Source organism: Hakea prostrata, chromosome 2 (assembly GCF_041222555.1).
Source record: "Hakea prostrata isolate BN-2017 chromosome 2, UWA_Hpros_2, whole genome shotgun sequence".
In the NCBI taxonomy this organism is placed as follows: Eukaryota; Viridiplantae; Streptophyta; class Magnoliopsida; order Proteales; family Proteaceae; genus Hakea; species Hakea prostrata.
In genome coordinates this window covers 49,630,740-49,653,509 of record NC_142601.1, presented here as the reverse complement: position 1 = coordinate 49,653,509, position 22,770 = coordinate 49,630,740, and the positions used below count along the sequence as shown (strand labels likewise).

Sequence of the window (22,770 nt, the reverse complement as noted above, 5' to 3'; positions counted from 1 at the left end):
TTTGAACTAATATTTATTGATAGTTGATACGATATTTGGTTACCAACAAGAACGTTACAGTTATTCCCGATAAAATTGATCCGTAAAAATATATCCGATACCGATACAGACACCTAAAGTCATGCCAGAGCGTGACAGACAATCAATCTTTAAATTCAAAGGTCGGTAGACAGACTCCTGTGAGTCCCATTTTTTTGTCTTTTCCGAGATCGAATAAGACGTGAGCGTGCGTCTACCGTTCCCTTGCTTTTATAGGTTTCTTCAGAATCTTTTTCTCCTTCAAAAACTCTGGTTCTTCCTTCCCCAGTCCTGCAAATCTCGATCATGGCGTCTCGTCACTTTCTGATCGCTTTCATCCTTCTGGGTCTCATAGCAATTGGAGCCAACGCTAGACCTGGCTTTCATTTCCACCCATGCAGAACCGTATTCATCTCTTACACAATCTCTTCCATGAAATCCCCAAACTCTGAAAACCCTAACGACCCAAATCCTTCTCGATTCTTCACTATTTTCAGTGAAATCAGGGAATTCCATCCACGAATCGTCCTCCCCTCGATGGAGCTCATGGCCGAAGATGGTCGCCCTGATCTCCGCCGTCCAATTAGGCATTTCCAGGGCGATGATGTTGTTAAGTCTGACATCGTTCGTCCAGCATACCCTTTTGGTTTTGGTTCAATTCGTGATCGAACCAAGGACATTCTCAGTGTTGTTGTTGCCTTGCTGTTCGGTGTCGGCTGTGGTGCTTTGACTTCTGCTACTATGTACTTGGCTTGGTCTCTCATTACTAACAGGTATAATTCTGACCATGAAGGTGAAGATGATTACGATGGCGAGGATTTCGGTGACGATGATATGAAGAAAATCGGATATGTCAAGATCCCTGATGATACAGTTGCTGCTGTTCCTGTTAAACAGGTGGTATGAGGGGTGGAAATATTAGGGTTTTATGAAAATGTTATATAATCTTGTTTGTATTTGACCTTTCCCGTATGTGGAATTGTGGAATATATTACTCTGCTGAAGCTGTCTGTGGCTCTGGATTTCTAATTTCTCATGATACAATTCTATATGTGAAACTCTGTGTTGATTTGGCCGTGTTCTTAATTTCTTCTTGATTCTTAAAGCAAATGTGTTGGTTTCACTTTCGATGAATGTCGTGTACATAATTTAAGATATTAGATGTCAATTACAATAGTCCTATGTAATTAATGCCAATCACTGAGAGTTAGTGTAATGCAATGCAAAGGGTGTTCTTATGCCTTCTTAGAGAGATGTATTTAGCCCCCAAGTGATGGCTGTTATCTGGGTGAAATTTTCTTTTCCTTTCTTGAGTTAGATTAGGAAATCTTTTCTGCCCGTAAGTTCACATGGTTGATTGTTATCTAGTACCTTTATAATTAGTTTAATATGGTTGTTAAGTAGCCTGTCTTATCAATTTCCATTGATTATACCTCCAGTATAGAAACAGTTAGTTTAGTCATTGCCAATGAGTGAATTTTTTTTTGCCACAAAAGCTGATAAGAGCAAGGATCTTCAACTTCAATTGATATGAGAGGCATTGTTGGCTTGATAAATCATTGTTATTCTAATTTGGACAATAATTGAAATTAAGTTGTGTAAGTGGATGGAAGGGTGATATAACTGTAGGAGAGGCAGTTGAATCTACAGTATTAATTTCTCTTGGGTGTAAATTAAGTGTGATGATGAAATCTTTGTTGAGGTACTGGAATTGTATAGAGGAAGCTGAGTGGTGTAATAGATTTTGCTGTTGAATGTTAACCAGCTTTCTCTTAGTTCAAAAATTGGGGTGAAGTAGGAGATGCCATAATCTTAACTGATATTTTTGTAGCTGCTACTTGATTTGCAGTTGGATTTGAGGCTTTATGAGGATGAGATTTGTTGAGGGGACCAAGATTTGTCTTTCCAAATCTTATTTGTATTCTTTCACATTGATGCTTTATTACCTTGACTTGGCTTCCCATCCTTTATATCATGTTCCAGACATGGGGGCATGGGTACAGCCATTATTGTGCTTCAGACTTGTTGTCATGTTCCTCGAGTGAAAAGAAACAGAAAAATGAAGCAGGAGAACAGCAGAGGGAGTTAAGGAATCAAGTTGAGAATAAGACATAGGAGGTAGGGTGAGAACCGGGTGGCCACGAAGAGGAGGTGGTTCAGGTTTGCAGAGGCTAGGAGAGAAGAGGAGGCAAAATTAGGGTTGTCAGTGAGAGCCAGAGGATGGTAAGGTGGCTGGGAGCATGCCCTTTTTTCTTTTTTTGGCATCTGTCTGCCTTCACAGTCGTCATTGCCTCTTTTCTGTCTCTCTCTCTGAAGTTGAAAAGGACAAACTTGGCCCTACAAGACACCAGTTATATATTACATATTTAACCAACCATTGCTTTAATATTATTTTTTGGGAGTAAGAACTTAAAGTTGATATATTGCAAGTTCTTCATATAGAAAGGTATGTTGGGTGCAGGGCAAATGTTGAGTGATGCTACATCAGCAATTCTTCTAGTTGGAGCATATTTATATATAGATACATACACACATGCACACAAAGGCTATGTTAGAAACTGAAAAAATAAGGCACAAGGCTTACATAGCGATGGGAGAAATGTGGAAAGACATGCTTAGCTTAGGCTTTTTATTTATTTACTTATTTATTTATTTATTTTTAAATTTTTATGAGAGTGGTTATTCTGGGAGAAGAAAATATCATTCTTTTCACGAACTATAGACATCTTGGGACAGCTGAATGACCAATGGATACTTGGGATTCGTTCTGAAAATTTTCAGAATAAGTTTGAATTTCTTAAGTTGAAGTCCAGAAGGATGATGAGGGCTGTTGTTATGTAATTGTTTTCATTCACCAGCAAATGACTTACTAGGTTAGTTTATGTATTAAGTTAACATCCTAAAAATCCTAGAAAGGCAATATCTTGTGGAAGTACTGAAGAAGATTGTTAGACAGGAATAGACATTGAAAATGGACTAGTAGTGCTGTTGTTTCTAGAAGCTGTAGCATCTCTTTTCATTCTCTAGTCAACAATCTTCCAACTTTTCTCAGTTTATTTACTTGGGTTTCTAGATTTACCTTTCTATTTTTGAAGCTAGAGAGCCCTAGCCAGTGGTTTCTTTTGTGCATTCACAATCAGCTTATTAGAAGGTCACAAAATTGTTGATGTTTCTCTGCTGACAGTGTATTCGTGGTAGTATTCTGAGATAGGTTTTTCATTTCCTTTGGTGGATTTCTACCCTACCATCTGAATATCACAACTCGTTTTGTCTGTTGTTTGATCTTTGATCACTAAGGCTGTTAAGAATAGAACTGAGGGCAAGAGAGAGAAGAGAGAGAGAGAGGAAAGGAGGACTAGATGAGAGACAAGAAGGAATTCTTCATTTATTGAAGACTCATATTACAGTGTCATAGTTCAATTTTCCAGTTAACAGTTCTTAGTTCAACTAGTTGTGCCACTTGTGGGTTCTATACTACTTGTGTACTTTACCTTGGTCATGCCTGACTTTCTCAGCTTCCACACATTCTCCATCCCAAATGCCAAGTGTTAAATGATTTGTTCTCAACTTCAACTTGAAATTCTTGTTTATTAGTATGATTTTTCATTTCAGGAATTGTAACACCAAAAGGGACATATTCAGCAACTACTGGATTAGCTTTTTCCATTGTGAGGTTTGGGAAGGGTCAACCTAATGCTTTATTTTTTGAGATTAGTATTTGATTCTCTCCAATACCTTATGTTAAGGGATATGAATCTGAAAGATGAATGTGCTGAAATTTAGTCATGGTGAGCATTTAGAACCCAGCTTCTAAATTTGAAATTCATAAACGATAGATAGTTAATTGGTTAAGAAAATAATAAAATATGGACTGCAGTTGTTGGCCTGCATGGGATTTGATCCCCGCTTCTTTTTATATCTCTTGATTGGTTTTCTACTGACACCGAAAGGAAGATACAAAAATGTATGAAAAGTAGTTGGGTGAAAAATACCAAACATGTTTTTGAACTTAGATGGTGTGATGCTGTGATCTGTTTTTTGCTGGTTCTGTTGCATGGTTCATTAACTGGTTGTCGTACCTTTGAATGAGATATTAATTTATTTTTGTTTGGGTTGAGTTCTCCATGAGCCATTTTAAATGTTAATTCAAACACCAGTGTTCACTTTAAATGTATGTGAGAAAATTTTAGGAAGTATTTTGCATAATATGCTAAAACTTTATGATAATATTAAATTGACTGAAAATCTTCTTCATGATCTGGCATATCCGGTCCAATGGAATGAGTAGAGGATAGAGATTCAGGCTTGGACTGGGTTTGCTTATATGATAGATTTATCATCATTAAAAGAAATATCAATTCAGAGGGGATTTTCAGCCAATTGAAAAATTTTATCCTCTTTATCATTTGGAGAGGGAAACAAAGAATTTGATTAGTTTCAGTATAAATTCGGTCGACATGTCAACCATGAATGAAACAAATTGGGTTAAAAAGGGTTTTTCTGTTTATATATAACAAATCTCTTTGATTATACACCAAACATGGGTCGTTTGTTTCCCTTCTTTATTTGTATATTAGCGCTAAAAATCTGATTATAAATTTTACAAAATTCCCTAAGGGCCTGTTTGGTTGCATGAATCCTTGAAATCTCTGGATTCTGAATCTAGTTTCCTGTTTGGTTGTAATATCTGTTTTGAAATCTGATTCACTTCTTACACTACGTGATCTTAGATTGTGGGTGGGGTGTCCGGTTTCACTATCTTTGCACATTCACATCCGATCTGTTTTTGATTGAATCCGTTTCATTCCACACCCATCTATTTTATATTATCTCTATGTTTGAAATCTTAGTTTATCTATGGATATTTGAAAATTTCAAACTCATGTAACCAAACAGGCCCAAAAATCATTTCTTCGATTTTAAATTTAACTTTCTTCATTAATAGCTGGCGCTGACTTGATTCACCCGCATTGTGTTTGACGTGATACATCAGATTGTCGAGGGCTTCTGCAGACTCCTCTGCTCCTCCTTCTAAACATCTATTTAAAGTTCAATCGTTAACTTTTTTTTTGTTAAGTTCTAGTTTTACTGTTAAATATTTATTAAAATCCCGAATTGCCCTTTATTAAAATTATGTTTTAATATAAATTTTAAAATTTTAAATTTAAAGTATTCTCAATAGTTTGAGTAGTTAAAACCTTAAACTACCAACAATTAGTTTTATTATTAAAATTTCAAAATATCCATATATTTATTTTTTATAGAATTAAAAAGATTAAAAAAAAATTAAACGTCTTTCTATGGTTTTTTTTCCCGTTTATCTCTCTAACAAAAGAACATATGGGGTATGTTAGGCTTTTTGAATAAAACTAATTGAAGGTAATTTAAGATTTTAATTATTAAAGTAATGAAGGGTATTTTAGAATTTTAACAATATTGATGGTAATTTATGTTTCAACTTTCAACTTATTCACTAATTGAGTGTAATTTTGAATTTTAAATTAAAATATTTTTTAATTAAAGGTAATGTGTAGTTTTTGAAAAATAATAAACAATAAAATTAGAACTAAATGGAAGAAGATATGGCATTTGATAAGTAAGAGCGAAGGTAAATGATTTTATCCAACTAGAGGGATCTAAGTGACATTTGATAAATTAATAAGGGGAGTGCTGTATTAATAAATAACATATTCCAGCTAGGTTATTGGACTGGTAGTGCTGTTGTTTCTTGAAGCTGTAGCATCTCTTTTCGTTCTCTAGTCAGCAGTCTTCCTACTTTTCTCAGTTTATTTACTTGGGTTTCTAGTTTTACCTTTCTATTTTGGAAACTAGAGAGCCCTCGCCAGTGGTTTCTTTTGTGCATTCACAATCAGGTATAAGGTCACAAAATTGTTGATGTTTCTGTGCTGACAGTGTATTTGTGGTACTATTCTGAGATAGGTTTTTCATTTCCTTTGGTGGATTCTTACCCTACCATCTGAATATCACAATTCGTTTTGTCTGTAGTTTGATCTTTGATCATTAAGGCTGTTAAGAACTGAACTGAGGGCAAGATAGAGAGTAGAGACAGAGAGAGCGAAGGAGGTGGACTAGGATAGATGACATACAAGAAAGCATTCTTCATTCTTTTGCTGATTCGTGTTCCACAACGTCATAGTTCAATTTTCGAGTTTAATAGTTAGTAGTTCAACTATTTGTGTCACTTGTGGGGTTCTCTACTGCATGTACCACTCTGTCTTGGCATTGTCATGCCTGACTTTCTCAGTTCTCAGCTTCCACATTCTTCTTCCAGTTAAGCCAAATGCCGAAGTGTTAATGATTTGTTCTCAACTTCAACTTGCAATTCTTGTTTATTAATATCATTTCTCAAGTCAGGAATTGTAGAGCATCTTCGGCAACTCATGAATGAGCTTTTTCCATTGTGAATTCTGGGAAGGGTCAACCTAATGCATTCTTTTTCAGATTAGTATTTGATTCTCTCCAATACCTTATGTTAAGGGATATGAATCTGAAAGATGAATGTGCTGAAATTTAGTCATAGAACCTAAATTTGGAGTTCAAATAAACAATAAATAATTAATTGGTTAAGAAAACAATAAAATATGGATTGACAAAACACCAAAAGGAAGATACAAAAATGTATGAAAAGTAGTTTGGTGAAAAATACCAAACATGTTTTTGAACATTAAGGTGGTGTGGATCATAGTTTTATTGCATGGTTCATTATCATGAGAATTGTGCAGCTTAAGAATCATCTAAAGTGGTAATCGATATTAATTTATTTTTGTTTGGATTGAGTTCTCTATGAACCATTGTATTTTGCAAAATATGTTAAAACCTTATGGTAATACTAAATTGGCTGAAAATCTTCTTAAAATGGCCTAATTGTATGAGAAGTTAAAACTTAGGTTTCACGCTTATTGTAGGTGATCATCTCTTATCAAGTTGAAAATCTTTTTAAAAAGATCTGAATATCAATTATAGCTTTTCAGCTCTCAAGATAATTCTTTTAGTTGTAAAAATTCTAATATTGCTTCCTCCACTAGAAAATAGAATTTTTCTCCCAAAAAACCTGAAAGTAACAGCTTCATATTTAGGTGTGTTTTAGCATATCTATACTTCTTCTATTCTTCTGATCATTATTAATTATAGACAAATATCATCTTAATCTTATTCGGAGAAAGATTGACACATCATTAAAAGAAATAATCGGGTTTCTCCTATCTTTGGGGAATTGGGGGTTTGATGCGAAAATTGGTGGACTGGTTTCATGGTATATTTTCTATTGCTGGTACTTTGAGAAAAAGGATAAAATTTTCTTGTTTATAGAAATAAACAAAATCTCTTTAGATTATAAATCAAACATAGGTAACAAAGTAAAATTGTATTCCCTTCTTTATTTGTATAACAGCACTAAAAATCTGAGAATAAATTTTACAAAATTCCTTAAAAGGGCCTGTTTGGTTACATGAATCCAGTTTCAATCTCGGATTCATGAATCGGATTATCCGTTTGGTTGTAATTCTGTTCACCTTTCGCTACGTGAATCGAGTTTATGGGTGGGGTGTCCGAGTTTAAAAAAGTTTTTGCTTACAAATCTGTGATCTGTTTTTTAGGATGAATCGATTTCATTCCACAACCAAACATCTAATTTTATAATTATGATTCATAGATTTGAAATCTATAAATTTGAAATCTCTAGATATTTGAAATCTCCAAACTCGTGTAGTTAATGGCTGACCTGATCCATTAATCTTCTTAGATTTTAAAATCAACTTTCTTCATTAATGGCTGACCTGATTCACCCGCATAATGTAGTTATGCAAACGTAATACATCAGATTGTTGAAGAGGCTTCTGCAAGAACTCCTCTGCTCCTCCATCTAAACATCTAATTATAAATTTTTTTAAACAAATAAATAAATAAGATTAAAAGGATACAGGACCCAATAATAAATACTCAAAGACAAAATGAAGGGCAACCTTGTAATTTAAAGTTCAATCATTAACTATTTTTGTTAAGTTCTAGTTTTACTGTTAAATATTTATTAACATTCCAAATTGTCCTTAATTAAAATTATGTTTTAATATAAAATTCAAATTATTTTACTATAATACTTAAAATCATAAATTATCCTCAATTTATACTATCATTAAAATTTAAAGTATTTTCAATTATTTTAATAATTAAAATCATAAATTACCCTCATTTAGTTTTATTATTAAATTTTCAAAATATTCATATATTTCTTTTTCATAGAATTAAAAAGATAAGGTTTTTTCCCCTTATCTCTCTAACGAAAAGAACATATGGGAATTTTAGGCTTTTTGAATAAAACTAATTGAAGGTCATTTAATATTTTAATTATTAAAGTAATAAAGGGTATTTTGGAGTTTCAACTATAACATTAATGGATGGTAATTTATATTTCAAATTTCAACTACTTCACTTACTAATTGAGAGTAATTTTAATTTTAAGGGTAATTTAGAGTTTTTGAAAACTAACAAACACTAAAATTAGAACTTAATAGAAGAAGATATGACATTTGATAATTTTTCTAAGTAAAAGGGGAGGTAAGTGATATTATTCAACTAAGAGGGGATCCTAGTGACATTTGGTCAATTAAGAAGACATGTAAGTTACATTTACCTTTATAACTATTTCATTATCAGCCTAAATCAACTTTTACCTGTTAATTCTGGTCGGGACATTTTCAGAGGACATGATAACGACTGGAATTCCTCTCAGATTTGATGATTCCTAGAAGGAAACCCAGAAAACCACCATTAATAATCTTAAAACCCAAACAAAGAAACGCCAAATCTTATTAACATGAGAAAAAACATCTATTAATTTAACCTTAACAATCTTTAGAAGATCATATCCTGTCATCTCTGGCATGCAGTAGTCAGTGATTATCATATTCACCTGCAACTCTCGTATGAAAAATTTTGCTTTCAAGATCATCTCCAAGCTGTCATCTTTAAACAAAAGGAAGATAAAGAGTAGCTGACCTGACAATGTGAACTATCTTTGCCCAAACCCAGCAACTCCAGTGCTCTTTTCCCACTCTCTGCAGTTGTCACTGAACCCAAAAAACAATAACCCAGAAAAACAGGGTATCAGATGAGTTCCTAAGGTTGTGTGGCATTTCACTCTATATTCCAAAAACCCAGATGCAGAGAAGGATCCATAACATGGGTTGTTAATTACCTCTGAAAGAAGAGCTTCTAAACAACTTCTCAACCAACTTCCTGTCAACAACACTATCATCTACAGCAAGGATATGGAGTTTCTCCCCAGATGTTGAAGCAGACATTCTACTGAAATGAAGAATTAGAAAGAAGTAAGGAATAGAAAAAGACTGCAGCTTTGAATCCTTAAGCCTTCAGATATTGAGAAGAAGAACAGAGACCTTAAAAGGAAAATTTCTCAGTCGCTGTGATACTGTTAATCTGTACTTCTGTCTTAGGAATTAGGTGAACTTTGGAATCGAATCTAATAACAGAGGAGCTCGAGAAACGATGAACAAAGAGGATTTTGGTTGATTTGGGAGATAGATATTTCTGTCCAGGCTGACAGAAAGAAACTTGAGAATTGAGATACATGAATTTTGGGTTATTGACTTGTTGCCAAGAGAGAGACAGGGAACGTGAGTGGTGGGAATTGGAATGGACGAAGACAACAGAAAAGGATTAGCTGACGTAAAGTGAACGGTAGTTATTGTAGAAGATCTTCTTAGGATTGCAACTGAGAAGTTTTCTCCTTCAATTTCCTGAGAAGTTTGATTTTCGAGATATCTGAAAAATAAACGACCAGTCACAGGAAGAGAGAATCCTTCTTTGAATATTTGAATTTGATTTGCAACTTGTTTATAATTTCTACGACTTAATTTTTTTATTTTTTGGTAAGTTCTACGACTTATAACAGCTTAAGTATAACTAAAATTCTTCCTAATTGGTTGGAGATAAGAATCAATTAATGATAAAATTCATTATCGTAGATTTTTTATTTTGAATTTGAATTCAGAGGCTTATCCTTTACAAGAGCAGACCATGTAATTTAGCATATGTAATAGGTACACTTCGAGTAAAAGCTGAAGTTATAAAAGTAGCATAGTTTGGACCTAGGCTATATAAAATACATACACATAGGTCTTCATTTGAAACAGGTTCACCAATGGGTGCAAGTCAATTTGCTATACCTTTAATTCGTAGTAAGTAATAACGAATTCAACTCCCTCCTTCCTTAATAATTTGCAAGTGGGAGACTAGTTGCATGGTTAGTGGAAGAGGTGGAGTAAAGTTGCTCCAATTGCATTGAGATATCCCCGTATAACATCCAACTACTTGAGCATGAATAGATTCAATAAAGGATCCAATGATAAAACACATGAGTACTTAATCTCGACACATCCATTGATCATAAGTTGGGTTGAGATAAGCTTGTGAAGGTGCAGAAAGGGTATTGCTTATGCTATGAGTTTGCTTAGTAGGTTAATTATTTGGGGTTTCTTATGTATCTTATGATATGTACTAGACATAATATTGCTTATGCTATGAGTTTGCTTAGTAGGTTTATGTTCAATCCTAGTAAAGAACACTGACTTGCTCTCAAGTGGCTCTTGAGGTATTTGAGGGGTACTATTAATAAAGATAATGTGTTCAAAAGCTCGCCTAATAATTTTGTTCTTGAAGGATATACTGACTCTAATTATGCTAGTAATAAGAATAACTGAAAATCATTATCTTCTTTTTTTTTTTTTATGTTATCTGGAAATTGCATCAATTGGAAGGTGCAACAACAGTCTATGGTTGCCTTGTCTACTACTGAGGTTGAGCTTGTTGTTGCATTTGAGTGTGTGAAGGAATGAATGCGTCTAGTTACATGGCTTATTATGTAAATTGAATGTTTTGAAGAAAAACCTATTGTATTTGTTGATAATCAAAGTGTTATTTTCTTGTGTAAGAACCCAATTTATCATAATAGAATCAACCATATTGATATTCATTACTTCTTTTGAGAGAAAATAATTTATGGTGTACTTTTGATTGAAAAAAGTAAGTACTAATCATAATCCTGTAGATTGTAGTACAAAAGCATTGCCTCTCTCCAAGTTCTTGGATTATCTTGACTTGTTGGAAATTGGTGATGTTGTTTTCTAAATTATGTATTTTCTGCAATTTGGAGTTGTATATTAAATATAGGTTTTCCGTATATTACATTTTTAGGGGAGATGCTGTCTAATTTTCTCTTGTTGTCCATGAAATTTTTTGTCAGAGTAATGAACACTTGAGTTGTAGTTTAAGACTTCTCTACTTGTTGCATTTGTTTGCATTATGTGCCTGCAAATTTTACGCTTTTTTTTACACATTTAGTTGTTTTTTAGGTACTTTGCACGTTGTGTTGCATGGTACTATTGTTGTCTTGCAGGTACACTTGGACGATGACACTTGAAGTCTAGTCAACTATGATGGAGGGACTACCTTACATATTAAAGGAGAATATTATTAAGGGCAAATCTGTAATTTAGCCTATTTGGTTTGCCTGAAGCATGACTTAAGGAATTGTTTGAACCACATTGAACTGATGCCATATGACTCGGTTTAGGCTTTGTTCTGTATATTTCTAGTTCGGCTCATTTTTGGAGTTAATGTAATTGTTGGGTTCATTTGCTCTGTTTGATCTTCTTCTTCCTCGCGACCTAGGGTTCTCTAAGAATCGCTGCTACCACCACTCCTTGAACGTGATGGCTTTCAGTGTATGATCAATGGATTCAGGCATGGTTTATGCTATTGGGATCTCCTAGATGAGGGCGTTCTTCGATTGTAATCATTGTATACAAGATTTGAAAGGTTCCTCTGCCCTCTGTTATGGTGGAGTGAGCTCCTCTCTTGAGCCTCGAAAACTTAGGTCGTTTGACCGAACTCCGTCATCAAATTCCTGTGTGTTTTCTTCTAATCTTTTGCATAATCCATGTTTTATCAGCACTGGTTACAACATGAGCTCTATTTCTACTGTTTCTTTATGAATTTTGAAATTTTCTTTTGTCAGTGCAACTGAAGTTCATCTTGACTTGGATTATATTTGTGGTGTCAATGTAACTTCAAATGGCTTGCTAGATTATTCAAGTGGGACTTCGTCTTCCTCTTCCTCTTCTTCTCACTTGCTCGAAATCACTTCAAATATATATGCTTGAATGTAAGTGACATGCATCCTCATTTTTCTTTGTCTTCCACTGATAAAATCCTGGTTTTGAACGTTTGATCCCCAATGCCTGGTGAGTGTTATGCTTTTTCGTTTTTCTTTTAAATTCAATTTGTTTGATTATTCAACCCCCAAAATTGGTTTCCGATGGCGGCAGTGTGCAATTTTCGACGAGGTGTAGGTAGATGATGGGTTCACCCACCTAAGGGTTGGTTATGAGATGGTATTAAATGGATAATAATAATGTCATTGCAATGCCTAGAGGGCATTTGGGTATTTAAATTTTATAATTTAAATGAATTAAATAAAGGTAATGGAATTTAGGTAATTTTACCCGTTTTTTAACAAAAAACTTAACTGTGGATAATTTGTAATTTTTCAAGTAGGTGCCATATAATTTAAGGCATAATAGTGATTTGTCCACTAGTTTCATCTAGACATGTAAATGGATACTAATAGTGAGTGGTCCAATAGTTTCACCCGGTGTCATAGAGTAAAGTATTTAACATTGTTCTTTAAAAATGTGTAATTGGATTCGGATTCATTGACTTCGATAATCGGATTATAATTTTAATAAAAATGTAAAAGTGAATTACAATCAATAACGGATATTTTCGGCGGATTATTATCGGTATCCAATCTCGATTCGACCTTATCACTAGGGATGCCTTCTCAAATTCATTGATCGGATTCACTTTTTTTGTTTGTTATATTATTATAGTCTTCTCCCGTCTCCAGATGGCCTTTCATGAGTTTCACTGGATCAAGTATATCATCTTTCTTGCGTGGCCTCCCTGCAACCATCATGGGACCCTTGGCATACTATCAATGATTTTGCCTGAGGTCCCGTGGGCTCGTTCATGGATCAAAAGAAAAATCGTAATCCCTAGTCAAGGATCTCGTTAAAGGCCCAGGCCCACTAGACCTAACCACGTCAACGTCAGTGAGATAAGTGTATTAGTGTAACGTGTGGTGTGGGAGAGTATGATAATCTATCCCATATTCCCATCCATCTGTGACCAAACTAAATGAAAGACCTTATCCCATTCTTTCCTTATATCACGGTGGAATTGATGGAAGAACATGTTGGCTAGCACGTGCGTAATGATAATTTTGACCAGAAAAAGGTAACTAGAAGTCAACATTAGTTAATGTATAAAGTCAACCACATCACATCATAGATCTTTCTCCAAGGGTGAGAAAAACTTATTCCTTTTTAATGTTGATCAACATACGCTGGTCAATCTTGCTTCCAGATGATCTTCTATCAAACGTATTTCTCTGCCAACTCCATAGAATTCCTCTCATCCTACCAAACACCGCCAATCACGTTGAAGCTGAAAATGACAAATAGAAAATTGAGGAGAGAAACAGTGCTGGAGAAAGTTTCAGTTCTTCACTGGGTAGCTTGGGTAAGTAGGATCGAAGATTCTTATGACTGAAATGGTGATTTTTTTTCTTAAGTGTGGTTTATTTTTATGGGTAAAAAATGTCCAAAATGGATGAAAAGTCACTATATATATGGGTTAGTTTTGTAAATTCAAATTTTTGTTAATTAAACATTAGGGTTACTTTTCTGAAAAACAAAAACCTATAAAAAGCTAATCGTGTAATTTTCGTAGTTGGTCATGTCTATCATTTTCATTCAGCTCAGTGACGTTGGACGCTTGTACTTGGAAATATCAAGTATGAGGTTGAGGCTTTTGTTAGGCAGCACCCATACCAACGAGTGATCAATAAACATCCAACGGTTGGAATGACAAGATTCCCATTTGAGACTATTACCAAATAGAAGAAGACAATTGGCATTTATGGACGAAAATGACTCGCTTAACAATCTTGGAAGTTGAAACAAAACCTTCCTCTATTGCCTCAATTTTTTGGGATAATTTCAAACCAAAAAAAATAAAATAAAATTAGATATTTCATGGTTTCTCTTTCCCTTTTAAATTGCAGACCAAGTTCTGTGATTCTGCCTATTCTCATGTTTGGTAAAGATGAAAAGTTAAAACTTTTAGTTTTTTTTGGTAAACAGTTAAAACTTTTAGTTACGGAACGTGAAGTTTTGACTTGTGAGGCGTGTGAACTCTGAAGTACCTTTCTGGATAAACTTTTCTTGATGTGGACGGGTCGCGCGGGGAGTGGGGAGTGGGTTTAGGCTTTTCGTATCAGTGGATGCGGGTCGAATCTGGATCTTAATCGTAATTTCGATCCATTCGGGTTTCAGTAGGTCCGATCCGGATCCTCACGCTCATGCAGTCAAGTTCTTGGCTAATCCGCAGGAAACGACAAATCATGGGCAGCGGTCAAAACTTCTAAGTAGCCTTACATTAATAAAACAGAGATAAAATTAAAAAAAATGAATCATTTAATTTTAAATTATTAAATGCCTTTATTTTAATGGAAAATATATGCTCAGGCTCTTTCTTAAAATGTAGAGTGCACATAAAAGAATAAAATAGTGGAGTTAGGTTAGGAAATAACAAGAGTTCATACCTATGTTATAAAATTTTGTTTTCCTGATAAGTGTCAGTAACATATCTTTTGATTTTGACCTCAGTTATGAGCATTTACATCAAAGCTAAATTTCAGACTATCGAATCTGAAATTTCTGTCAAGATCTCGATCCGACGGTTTGAATTATCTCACAAGACTGAAGTAAGATCCTATATCTTTACCATCACCCAAAAAATATGATCGTAAGAATACAATGGCCACATGTCTCAATATAATGGTTACTCCCATTCTTTGGTTGCTTTCACTATCTATTTATTTTTCAAATTCAATTTAATTTTGGTTTTTTATTATGATTTCAACCTTAATTTAGTAGGATTTTGTAGTTAATATATATTTTTATTCAAGGTGGTATAATAATTATAAAAATCCAAGTAATACGAATCTTGTAGTAAGGCTCATATCTAACGGTTGCTGCAAGATTAAGGAGAAGAGTCGATTAATGTGTTTTGGTATGTATGTCAAAAAATAGATATTTCCAGAAAGAAGGAAAAAAGAAACACAAAATATAAAATACAGGACTTGTGTTTGTATTTAGATTTGTAAACGGATTGGATTCGGCTCGGATACACCAGTATTCAAATTCGAATTCAATTAGCAAAACCGTTATCCAAATCCAAATCTGGCAAAAATTTAGAGAACATATCCAAATTTGAATCTGGAATTTTATCGGATATTCGATAATAATCAATCCGATAAACTATCCAATTATTGATTGTGATTGTCATTTTTTTATTTTTTTATTTTCAATTTCCGATTAAGAATTTCTGAATCTAATTATCATCCATTTTCAGTGAAAAAATATTAAATACTTTACTCTATCCAGATAAATTTCTATCTAGATATTATCCAATCCGATAAGCAATTATCTGAATCCGAATCCAGTTGCTTACTGGATAGATACAAATATTTTCGGTAAGAAAATTTTGGATAATGACACCCTTAAACAAATATGAATGCGAATTTAGAGGTAGATTTCAGCTATCCATTTACATGTCTATTTGTATTCCACGATAAAAGGAGGGAGAAAAAATAAAATAGTTTTTTTGTTGAGTAATAGAAAAAAATAAAATAAGGCGAAATTTATAATAATAGCTATTTTTATGCGTCTTTCTGTCATCACAGATTTTAATTTTCTTTTTTGAAGAAAAAATTTAACACACCTCGAAATTGCTAAATTGCTAATAATTATTGACAAATGGCCTTGGCGTCTATCTTCCCAATGCTCAATGCGAAAAAAGCTTAAACGCTTTCCCATTCTTCGACACTTCTTGCCTGCTATTGTCGTTGCCAAGCCTGTCATAGCTTCTGGATAAATTAAAATCCGAAACCCTAAACTTCTTTCCTTTTCTGTCTGTTTTCTTCCACAGTAGTTCGTCTTTTCAACACCTCTCTGCACGTTCATTTCCACTCGTAGTTCTTCTTCCCGGAAGGTAAAGCTTGTGTGAGGAACCCATCTCTCGTGCTTGGGATATCTGCAACGGATATATCTCTCTGCAACTTCCAGGTTTTGGATTTTGAAGTAATGGTACAGGTTCTTGTTTGGTTGCTTCTTTTTCTCTGTAACTCGTCTCTTCTTCTGGGCTCCTTGAACGATGAAGGTGTCGCTCTTTTATCACTCAAACAGTCCGTTCAGTATGACCCCCAAAGGTCTCTGGATAACTGGAACTCTTCTGATAACGACCCTTGTTCATGGAATGGGGTTACATGCACAGAAGGTAAAGTCGTTGCTATTAGCATTCCTAAGAAGGAACTTCTTGGGTTTCTTCCTTCTGCTCTAGGATCCCTCACTGCGCTTCGGCATGTCAATCTGAGGAACAATAAATTCTATGGGAGCTTGCCCACTGGCCTGTTTGATGCGCAGGCACTACAAAGTTTAGTTTTTGCAGGGAATGCCATTTCTGGATCAGTTCCTCCCGATGTTGGCAAGCTTGGTTACCTTCAGACCTTAGATTTATCTTACAACTTCTTAAATGGATCGTTACCCACTTCATTAATTAAGTGCAAGAGACTGAGGCTTCTCGATCTCAGCAAAAACAATTTCACTGGTTCTTTGCCATCTGGGTTTGGAGCTGCTTTGATTTCTCTGCAAAAACTTGACCTCTCTTTCAATAGAATCAACGGTTCTATTCCTAGCGACATGGGTGATCTTTCGAGTTTGCAAGGCACTGTTGACCTGTCTCATAATTTGTTCAGTGGTTCAATCCCACCTAGCCTTGGAAATCTTCCTGAGAAGGTGTACATTGATCTTTCTTACAACAATCTAAGCGGGACGATCCCTCAGAATGGTGCTCTCCTGAACAGAGGACCAACAGCATTCATTGGGAATCCAGGTCTCTGTGGACCACCATTAAAGAGCCTCTGTTCAGACTCTGCTGGTGCCAATCGTTCATCCTCGTTGCCCTTCATGCCTGATAACTTCCCCTCTTTGACTCCAGAAGATGACTCTGTTAAGAACGTTAAGAGCAGTGGGCTAAGTAAGAGTGCTGTGGTTGCTATTGTTGTGAGTAATATAGTTGGCATTTGCTTCATTGGGGTGTTGTTCTCATACTGTTACCGGAAAATCTGCAATTATAAGAATGGTAAGGATGAAGCTGGTGGTAATTTTGAGAAGGGATCAAAGAGGAGAAAGGACTGTATGTGTTTTAGGAAGGATGAGTCCGAGACACTATCAGAAACTATGGAGCAGCATGATCTTGTGCCGTTAGATACCCAGGTGGGATTTAATCTGGATGAGCTTCTGAAAGCATCTGCTTTTGTTCTGGGTAAGAGTGGAATAGGGATTGTGTATAAAGTTGTGCTTGAAGATGGACTTACCCTAGCTGTGAGAAGACTAGGTGAGGGAGGTTCTCAGAGGTTTAAGGAGTTTCAAAGTGAAGTGGAAGCGATAGGGAAGCTCAAGCATCCCAACATTGTGACTCTCAAAGCCTATTACTGGTCTGTGGATGAGAAATTACTCATCTATGATTTCATACCAAATGGCAACCTTGCCACTGCTGTTCATGGTAAGCTAACAAAATCTCAAATTAAGCTGTGTCATTTCATGGAATTCAGTTTGCTAGTAATGGTTAACTCTTCTTGTATTGATGTATTGGGTTCTTTATATTTTCAGGTAAGGCTGGAATGCTATCGTTTACACCTCTGAAGTGGTCTGTTAGACTCAGAATCATGAGAGGGATTGCGAAGGGTCTAACTTATCTACATGAATTTAGCCCCAAAAAGTATGTCCATGGTGATCTAAAACCAAACAACATATTACTTGGACAGAACCTTGAGCCTCGTATTACTGATTTTGGACTTGGGCGCTTGGCAAATATAGCTGGAGCTTCCCTGACGCAACACTCCAATCGTATAACCTCAGAGAAACCATGGCCACAACAGAGTGCATCATCTGAAGTTACCACAGTTAATCCAGTCGCAGCTTCAGCTTCTTGTTATCAAGCTCCTGAAGCTCTGAAAGTTGTGAAGCCATCACAGAAGTGGGATATTTACTCATATGGGGTGATTTTACTTGAAATTATTTCTGGAAGATCACCCACGGTTCAAGTGGGTACATCAGAAATGGATCTGGTTCGATGGATACAGCTTTGCATTGACGAAAAGAAGCCAGTTTCAGATGTTTTGGATCCTTATTTGGCTGGAGAATCAGGCAGGGAAGAGGAGATAGTTGCAGTACTGAAAATTGCTCTGGCTTGCGTTCAGTCCAGTCCTGAGAAGAGACCTTCAATGAGATATGTTTCAGATGCTTTGGATAAATTGATCACCTCTACGGATTGAGAAAACCCATTTGGCCCATAGATACACAATTTGTTATTCAGGAACAGGGGTTTTTAGCAGGGAAATGCCTTGTGATTTGGAGAAAACATGACCGTCCATTTCAGTTAGAATATCTGGGGAGAAAGGATTTGGAAGAGAGAGAAGAAGATGAAGATCAAGCCTTTCTGCTCATGAAAACTAGGATTTCTCTTCCCGGTGAAGATCAAGCAACTCTGCTCATGAATATGTTAAATAATCTATTAGTTGACATTTATTTATCACGTTTGGGGAGGGGAACGGGGGGGGGGGGGGGGGGGTTGAATTTTTATTTAAAGTTTACTGTGATGAACTGCGATTGGTTTATTGAAATGAAAATTTTATTCTCTTGATGGTTAAAATGTGAGGTACCTTGTGCATCTCTTGTATTCAGGGTGGAACTTGGCCTGAGCATCTCTTATTGTAAAGATGTTTGCTGAACTCTGATTGAAAGTTATGTTTTTCTTCTGGCTAGAAATTGAAATCTTTCTTGGCACTTTGATACATTTAACATCACTTGTTCTTTTCTTCTCTGAAAAAAAGGACACCAAAATTATTCTCCAAGACTATTATCAAATGCATCCTGAGAAAAAATGAAAGATATCAGGGAATTATAGTTACAGTCCTGCAATGATTTCCTCCTGCTTGATTTTAGGTCAAACCCTCCAACCTCCTATGAACATGTGATTATTTGTGATTATTTTCACTTAACTTACATAGCCACTTCCCTACCAACGGTCACAAATCAAAGGCCCCCACGTCTTCATTTTGAGCAATTTAATCATCCAATGTGGGCTCCTAAGTTCATCAATCATATTACTTGCATTTATGCTTGTTTTTCTGAAACAGACAGCACAAGGATTGAACGTGATCCCACAGTTATTACTTGGTTTCCAACGTAAGAGGTAAAAAGGAAACTACCTATGGAGCATATAATGCTTTTCTCCAATTCTCTCACCAAAGCATGGGGGTAAATTGATCGTTCTGCAGTTCTGCTCCTTGTGAAAGTAGTTCTGCCATGTTGGTGCAGATGTCATCTTTGTTTTCTACTGATACCTCACGGCCCAAGCCATGCTTTTGACTCTTCAATGATGGATCATAGATTTCTTTTTACAAAGTTCACATGTGACCTGTATGTTTCTTTTGTATATATCTTCTCACATTGAGACAAACCAAATCTTTGTTTCTTACCTGCTTGTTTGTCTTGACCCTTTATCATCAGGGGGTCCCCTTGCTATCAATACTCTCACATCTGTATTAATAGATCCTAACAATGGAGGATTCACGGATTTTACAGTCCGCCCATGAATCCATAAGCATGCAGCTTTATAATGGCGCAAAAAGCCAATTTAATGCTTCACAGTTTAGTGGTCTACCCTTCAAAGAAGACAAACAGGTAAGTTTCTGGGGATCTGTAGACTTTAGAGGCTAAGCTGCAATTCCCAGTTTTCTTTTTTGTTCCATCATCATAAGATTGAATTTTTTGGGGAGCAATTCTGATTTCTGATGGTTGTAAAGGTTGCTGTTCTGGATCCCACAAATGATTTCGTTTAATTTAATTTAAACCAATTCAGAATCAGGGTTTCTGCAACAGAGCATGCCTGTTGCTAGAAATAAAATACAGAACCTGTCTGTTGCACCCTAGGCTGCAATTTGCATGGAGGGAGGAAGTCTTTTATTTCAAACATCTTTATGCCAACCGATACGCATTGGTGCTAGCCAGATCTGATGTACAAATCAGCTGGTTATGTTCTGGACCAGTCAGAGATGTCTATGGTGAAACAGGTTCAGCCGAGACTCGCCCGGTGTTAACATATCTCAACCCAGGTCCAACCCATGTCCGGTTTAGCCCAGCCAGACCCGCCTTGATTGATCCTGATTAAACTGGGCCAGGCTAGGTTGGCCCAACGGAGGCCCTGTTCGAGCTCAAGGCGGGCCCATAAAAGATGCAAATGCTCTGTGAAACTATCAAATGAGACCTGAAATGCTGAACATGAATATGCTTTGCTACCAGAGTTTCAGCTATATAGGTTCAAATTTGCTTCTGAAATATGGAAGACTAGTTGGTACAAAACAAACATACAGAAGTTTCTACTCCCAGATCCTAAAATGAACTCAAGGGCTTGTTGACCTTTAAGATATAATTAGAGAAGAGTTGTTGGTGGCATAATGAAAATAGTTTTTGAGGCCAACTGCCTCCATATGCAAACCTTCAAGCTGTTGAAGAGAACTCATAAGGTGTTGAAGACAAGAAGGGCCTGAACAATCAATGTGGAACTATGATGTAGGTGGAAAGAGCTCCTCAAGTATTTCAAGAGACTAAGAACCTAAACAAATTAACCAAATAAGACATTTAAAAGGCTTGTTGTCCAAGTACTTAGCGACGCAAGCCTTCCCAACTGAAGGAGCCAAATCTTTGGGACCCGAAGGAGAGGTGGATATCAGCTTGCTTTCCAACTCCTCTTTCTCCGAAGTGAGACCCTTGATCCTGGTATCAGCAGAGAAAATAGTAGTCTTCATTTGGCCCATCTCCTTCTCCATCTCTTCTATTTTGGCTTTCGCCACCATCAACTCCCCTGCAACCTTCCGAAGTTGGGAGTTTTCTTCTTTCAGCTTGGAGACCTCTTGTTGCTTGGTCTTCACTAGGTCATCACGACGCTTAGCCCGCACATTGAGACGACCCACCCTCATAGAGCTTCCATATGGCGATGGAAATTCTCAGTAAGGACCTTGCAAGCATGAAGCGTTAGGGAACTGATCAGTAAGGTTTGAATGAAACAAAAAGAATGAAGTATTAGGAACGAAACAAACCTGATAGAAGAGTTCACAAGCTCTTCATTGGGCATGGAATCCAAGACCTCCCGATCAGCTGGCATTCGGGCATTGATGGCCCAATCAGTTGCCAACTCCGAGCTTCGAGAGACAAGGTCCCGAGTCCTCAACTTCCAAGGGGGAATATAAACTCCTCCCTGTTCGACTCTGCCTTTCTTCGAAGCAGCATCATCAACTAATTCTCACTTCCTCTTAACGAGATTGACGTCGTCCTGTGTAGATTCGGCAACGTCCACCTTTTTTTTTCCTTTGGCAGCACTATTGCTTGATTCTTAAGAGCCCCTTAAGGGCAATAGGAGAACCGACCCTCGGGATAGGAGACCCTTCGGGCACTTTATCTTTTCCTTTGGTTCGGGGTACTCGCTCCTCGGCAGCCTCAAACCCCTGTTTGGCCAACGCCTTCACTACCTTGGGATTGTATCGGGGAGGCACTACAAAACAAGAGAAAAATCAAAATCATTAAAAGGAAATAAAAGAAAAGATACAATGTTTGGGAGCTCACCATGGGCTAGACCCCACAAACAAAGGACCGCCTCATATTCGATGACATGACCATGGATCCCTTGATGCGGTTGAATGGCTTTGATAGCCCAAACAGCCTCGTCTTCGACATGAGAAAGGGGTAAAGGAAGACTGACCCGAGTCTAAGAGTTCGGATGACTCCAAGTGATCGGGAAGTTCAGTTCAGATGGGGGCGCACGGTAGAATAGATACCAATGACAATGGACAAGTGCCTTCAGCCAGAATTCCACCAAACCAACCTAACTCACTCTTGGAGCATTTGGAAAGAAATACCCACCCAGGGGGGGTTAGACTTACTAAAGAAGTAAAACTAAGAAAACAAAGCAAGAGAAGGGGTTATTTGGAGATCGAGACAGAGACCTATGAAGGCAATGATATGCCTCCAACTATTCGAGAGGAGCATACCAGAGTAGATTTCCCAATGGTTGAGGACTTTAGCAAAAAGTGGAGAATAAAAAGGAAACTAAACCCCACTCTTGAATCTGTCAACATAGATAGAAAATTCTTCAGGGGGATTGGATTTACTCTCTCATCAAGATTCGAGACCCGAAGAAGATAAGATAAAGGAAGACAGGAATTGGAAGATATCTCTTCGACCTCATTGGGACGGACATGAGAAATATAAAAAGGACTAGTGGAAGGCCTCTTCGATAGTCGGGAGCTTCCAACAATTGTTTGCTAAGGGGCTTTTCATTTCTTGGAGGTAATTTTTTGAACCTCAGCTACATTTCCTGAAGGTTCCCTAGGGTTTACTCAAGATGAAGACAACCAACGATCGGTGATCATCCCGATCACCAGAGAACTCAACAGAGGCGAAAGGACTTGCTTGGTCAGAAGAATCCTCTCCGTCAATAAAGCGATCAATGGAGTCCTCATTAGAAGTC

At 36.5% G+C, this 22,770-nt stretch overlaps 3 protein-coding genes across 3 annotated transcripts; 2 read left to right on the top strand and 1 right to left on the bottom strand.

Annotated features, from left to right (window-relative positions):
* Positions 1-324: 324 nt before the first annotated feature.
* Positions 325-924, top strand: LOC149024659 (uncharacterized). Its single transcript, XM_089143512.1, has one exon. It carries the CDS (start codon positions 325-327, stop codon positions 922-924), a length of 600 nt encoding a protein of 199 aa, XP_088999638.1.
* Positions 925-7,760: 6,836 nt separating this feature from the next.
* On the bottom strand, positions 7,761-9,555 carry LOC149024658 (two-component response regulator ORR3-like). Its single transcript, XM_089142976.1, has 6 exons — positions 9,435-9,555; positions 9,233-9,342; positions 9,039-9,104; positions 8,879-9,000; positions 8,709-8,779; positions 7,761-7,908 (listed from the first exon to the last, which is right to left on the bottom strand). The coding sequence occupies exons 2-6, from the start codon at positions 9,336-9,338 to the stop codon at positions 7,803-7,805; spliced, it is 471 nt and encodes a 156-aa protein (XP_088999102.1). The 5' UTR covers positions 9,339-9,342; positions 9,435-9,555; the 3' UTR covers positions 7,761-7,802.
* Positions 9,556-15,959: 6,404 nt separating this feature from the next.
* LOC149024657 (receptor protein kinase-like protein ZAR1) lies at positions 15,960-18,782 on the top strand. The gene is made up of 2 exons (XM_089144882.1): positions 15,960-17,745; positions 17,853-18,782. The coding sequence occupies exons 1-2, from the start codon at positions 16,266-16,268 to the stop codon at positions 18,515-18,517; spliced, it is 2,145 nt and encodes a 714-aa protein (XP_089001008.1). The 5' UTR covers positions 15,960-16,265; the 3' UTR covers positions 18,518-18,782.
* Positions 18,783-22,770: the final 3,988 nt, after the last annotated feature.